The sequence below is a fragment of the Nelumbo nucifera genome, chromosome 5 (assembly GCF_055504915.1).
Source record: "Nelumbo nucifera cultivar China Antique chromosome 5, China Antique-T2T, whole genome shotgun sequence".
In the NCBI taxonomy this organism is placed as follows: domain Eukaryota; kingdom Viridiplantae; phylum Streptophyta; class Magnoliopsida; order Proteales; family Nelumbonaceae; genus Nelumbo; species Nelumbo nucifera.
Window position 1 is genome coordinate 3719331 of NC_142653.1, and position 5480 is coordinate 3724810.

Sequence of the window (5480 nt, forward strand, 5' to 3'; positions counted from 1 at the left end):
TGCATGATGCTACAATGGGTTATTATTTCTCAAACGATAAGTTGGATTTATTGGGTAGTTCGCAATCTATGATATTTTAATGGAGACATGACACCAATCATTTAAAGATTGTTTTTATCAACTTCCCAGTCTCGTATATTGAGTATCAGTATATATAACCACTGGCCTATGATCTCTGTTCCGTTCTGGCTTCACATTCATGAACAGGGACATGGGATGGGAAGCTTTCCCAAGGCTCTTGCTTTAAAAATGTTCCACATCACATCACACTGGAATTAGACTAATTTTAAAGAGACAATCAAAGCAAAAAGATTTGTACCATTTTTGTTTTTTGACCAGTCTGCCAACCATCATGACCGTTCAAATGGAGTACAAATGTTCTGGGGGAAGTAAATCTAAACTATTTGAAGGTTTGGTATCATGGTATGAATAATGCATACTCCGGTTGTCATTCAATCATGTTGAGTTTTATAATCAGTGACAACGTGTTCGGCCCATCTTTTGGTGGTGGTTGTATTTCTTGGGAGGATCCCCCAAATGTGATTGATTAGTGGGTATTGGGTAGGATCACAAAAACGAAACCCAAGTTTGGGTTCTGGGCTTGTGGCCAATTTGATCAACTGTAGGTTCGGAAGGCGTAATCTCATCTACTCTGTCAATTAGTACGATGTATTACAATGTTCCTACACATTCAGGCTCAAACTAAATGTTAATATGGACGGTTTGATTGGGGGAAACGATTTCATTCTAGTCCTGAAAAGGCAGGGCATCGACAGATATTTGATCAGGATGGAGACAGTCCCTAGAGATAATCTGAATTATATATATATATATATATATATATATATATATATATATATATATATATATATATATAGCACCTGGACCTCAGGTGATTCCTATAACCATGTTGAGAGAGAGAGAGAGAGAGACGCAGCAATGGACACTAAGGTCAAATGGGGCCATGTGCATGAAACCCAATTTCTTACTCATATGGGTTCTGATCAGATGGGTCAATAGGAAGACCATGTGAGGTGTATCACATGGATTTAGCATCCGTCACCAAATCCGTGGATGATGGTGAATTTTGCTTCAGATGGGAAGAAAGAACATTGAAAGAAAATGAATTAATCTAAAGAATAACTGTGGGTTAATTAAGAGTATTGATCCATCCAGGACTGATGAGAAGAGAGGATAACGTGCCTGGTAATAATTATTTCGAATGAGGCTCGTAAATACTATTAACTAAATGGTAGCCAGATGAATGCATTGATTATTTGATTAATCAAACTACATACAAATTTCTTTTTAATTGCAGTGATCACATGTGAGTGAGGTTGTTGCGTTACGAGGGACTATGTTCTCTATTTATAGTGGAGGTCCTTACTTGTTCAGAGAAGCTACTAAATGTAAGCAGGTCAATTCAGTCCCCAGAGGCCAGAAGTCATCTTTCTCTCCTCGGAGTTGTTTTCTTCTTCTTCTTCTTCTTCCTTCTCCTTTGGTATTTTGTATCGTGAGTTACGCGGAGAGGAATTTAATGGCGTTGAGCATCGTTTTCACATTCATAGCCGTGCTTGGATTCGGTTCTCAGTCCGTTCAGCAGGTCGAGAGTTTTACGCCTTCTGGTTGGACTAAGGCCCACGCTACTTTTTATGGTGGTAGCGACGCCTCCGGAACGATGGGTATAGGCCTGATTAGTTCTTTTTGCTTTTCATCAATCATCAAATAGCCAAATTATTATTATTATTTTTTTTATTTTTATTTTTTTAAGTTTCTTCGTGATTGTTTTGATATTCTGAATCTTATAAGAGACGACGATTGGTCACAGGGGGAGCTTGTGGGTATGGCAACTTGTATGCAACTGGATATGGAACTCGAACAGCAGCTCTAAGCACTGCTTTGTTTAACGACGGAGCTTCATGTGGGCAATGCTATAAGATCATCTGCGATTATAAGACGGATCCTCAGTGGTGCTTGAAAGGGGTGTCTGTCACGGTTACGGCCACTAATTTCTGTCCTCCAAATTATGCTCTTCCCAATAACGATGGCGGGTGGTGCAACCCACCGCTTCAGCACTTCGATATGGCTCAGCCAGCATGGGAAAAAATCGGCATTTATCGAGGTGGAATCATTCCAGTTCTGTACCAAAGGTTGTTCTTCTTCTTAATTAGTCCTTACTTTAACTCGTCAGTCGTCGTTCAATCTCTTCTTCAATATCAGACGATAGTTAGACTACTGGCACTCGCTCATGCATGGTGTTTCTTCTTTTAATATTGCAGGGTTCCATGCAAGAAACATGGAGGAGTGAGGTTCACCATCAATGGGAGAGACTACTTCGAACTGGTGCTTATAAGCAATGTGGGAGGGGCTGGGTCGATTCAATCCGTGTCGATCAAGGGCTCTCGCACAGGTTGGATGGCAATGTCCAGGAACTGGGGTGCTAATTGGCAATCCAACTCCTATCTGAATGGCCAATCCCTCTCCTTTCAGGTTACCACCACAGATGGAGAGATTCGTCTCTTTATGGACATTGTCCCGGCAAATTGGAGCTTCGGCCAGACCTTCTCTAGCTCCCAACAGTTCTAATAAGCTCCATCGTTGTAAGCTCAGGGTTCTGGACCGGGTTTAATTAATTAATTTGGCTGAGGCGTGCTTGTTGTTTTGCTAAAGCAGCCCGCCATCCCCTGTGCTAGCTCCATCAGTGGATATATAGATGTAAGTGAGGTTAATGATGGCAATTTTCTCTACCCTTTCCTTGTTTAAGCCTTTGAACGTAATCAATTGACAAACTCCGAGCCCGATGTGAGCTGAGACTGGACTCTTGTGTCAATTAAGTACCATATGTAGAGAGAGAGAGAGATAAGGCTTGACCCCAGAAGTGGAGTCACAGTCACTGCGTATGGAGGTAGGTTTTATTTCAAGTATATGCATAATTGTAGATTTCATATATTATTTCTACTGTTGTAATGTCCTATTAACCCAAACCAAAGTAACAATAAGACTTCCAAGTCATGAGACTCGGTGACTCATGACTGTTCTCTCACAAATATTTTCTGAATTTCTGTTTGGGTTCAGTTTTGTTGCATATATTATTTTACTAGCTAGCTTCTTTTTGCATATGAAATATTCGGAGGTGCAGAAATGAGATTTAGGATTTATATTTAAGAAACTTAATTGGGGTATGCATGCTAGGTTAAAGATTGTCCATTTAATTTATTTGATCTTCCCCCTTTTCTTCTAACTCAGTAATGGATCGATTCTAAAGAGTGAACTTGCTCCCTGGGAGAAAAACTATAACGAGATGATTAAAAATTTTCAATTCAACCGAAATATACAATCATATATATTCATAAAAAAACATACTTGTTTTAGTTCAGTTAAATTATGCGGTTAATCTAAGAGGCTGTGGCTCTGGCATTATTATATCAGGGATTGTCAGAAAAATGGCCATGTTATAAACCAAGAATGTTCCTCGCGGTGTCAACTTGTTTTCAGTTTTTGAAAGCTTTTTTCACTTTTAGAAACGAAGAATGTTCTTCATATTGCGGTATCTGGGCTTCTGAATGGGCAAAACACAATTGGCTGCATGCTTGAAGGATAAAAGCAGAAGCTTTTCTTTTCTTTTTTTCTCTTCCAGACAATGCTTTCAAGAAAATTGAAAATTTCTATCTCATTCATATTTCCTTGGCTAGCAAATGGAGATGTAAAGTAGAGGTGCTAATTAACAGGAAAAGTGCATTAGTAACTCCTGGAAGAACACAAGGCTACAGTTTTGCAAAAAGGATCCATACTAAACACAAGAATGGCGACCATCCTTGATTAGCTTCAGCTTACAGATTGAGCCTTCAATGCAAATGGAAGCCACTAGCATTACTGACATTAGAAGATCAACAAACATGTCAAACACTTGTAAAATTTGAGTATCTGACCTACATGCCATGCCATCGTCCACGCCTCTGTTGTTCCTCTTCCTTCGTTTGATTACATGCTATGGCACTAGCGTCTAGGACATGCCTCTTCCCAACACATTTCATCCATCTTTAGTAGTACTCCTTCGAAACATGGTCATTGTTGTGAAGTTTTCCACAGAGCTAAGCTCACCAGCTTGCATTTCCCAGTTAATCATTCTCGAGTTGCTGCTTCTTTTGAGCTTTTACATTGCGACATTTGGGGTGGTTATCGCACACCCTCTCATACGGGAGATCATTTTCTTCTCACAATCGTAGACGATTACAATAGATGTACTTGGGTTTTTTTTATGCATCATAAATCAGAGACATACAATTGTCTTATTACCTTTTGTGAAATGATCAAGACATAATTCAACTCTTCTGTTAAACGCATCCATTCTGACATTGGCTTAGAGTTTCTCTCTGGGCTAATGCAGCAGTTCTATTTGAGTCATGGAATTGTTCATGAGAGATCATGTATTGACACTCTGCAACAAAAACAGAATTGTTGAGCGCAAACATAGACATTTGTTGGAGGTTGTTCGCGCCCTTTGATTTCAAGCTGCTCTTCCTATTACATTTTGGGGTGAGTGCATGTTAATTGCAACTTATCTTATCAACTACATGCCTACATCAGTTTCAGTAGGCAAAATGCCTATTAAGGTATTATTGCAGAAACCTTCATCCTATTTGCATCTCAGAATATTTGGCTGCCTATGCTTTGCCCGAGACATCTCACCCTCTTGAGACAAATTCATGTCATAAGCACACAAATGCATATTTGTGGGTTATCCATATGCGCAAAAAGGTTACAGGGTGTATGACTTGGAGTCAAAATCAATTTTCACCTCATGGGACGTTGTATTTTATGAGTCCCATTTCCCTTTCCAATTCCAAGCCCATCGGCCCCAATTAGAACCAGTAATACTGTTAACATAGCTAGATGATCACCATGAACCCACCACTTGTGAACCTTGGCCCTTGAACCTCAACACCTCAACTCACCATCCTATTACAAGACCTACCCGCATCCGCAAACCTCTCGTTCATCTCAATAACTATATTTGTGACTTTCCCCATTCAATATTGTCTAGAGTTCAAACAAAAAATTGTGACAACAGTGCATCTTGTAAACCAAAGAATTTTGTGGAAGTAGCACATGACCCTTGTTGGCTACAAGCTATGACTGAAGAAATTGAGGCATTGGAGCGAAATAACACATGGTCCATTGTAGATCTTCCACCAGAAAAACGGGCCATTGTCTCTAAGTGGATTTAAAAAGTCAAATATTGGGTTGGCGGAATCATTGAGCGATATAAAGCCCGCCTAGTAGCTAAAGGCTACAATCAAATTGAGGGCCTCAATTACACTGATACATATGCTCCTATGGCCAAGATAGTGACTGTACAATGTTTATTAGTAGTTGCATCAATCAAATGCTGGTCGCTTTGGAAATTGGACATTAACAATGCTTTCATGAACGGAGACCTTCATAAAGAGGTTTACATGTGCATACTACAAGGATTTGAA

The 5480-nt window shown here is 39.7% G+C and overlaps 1 protein-coding gene across 1 annotated transcript; it reads left to right on the forward strand.

Moving 5' to 3' along the window:
* The first annotated feature begins 1289 nt into the window (after positions 1-1289).
* Positions 1290-3047, forward strand: LOC104603653 (expansin-A11-like). The gene is made up of 3 exons (XM_010267732.3): positions 1290-1682; positions 1829-2150; positions 2280-3047. Exons 1-3 carry the CDS (start codon positions 1358-1360, stop codon positions 2584-2586), a joined length of 954 nt encoding a protein of 317 aa, XP_010266034.1. The 5' UTR covers positions 1290-1357; the 3' UTR covers positions 2587-3047.
* The last annotated feature ends 2433 nt before the right edge of the window (positions 3048-5480 follow it).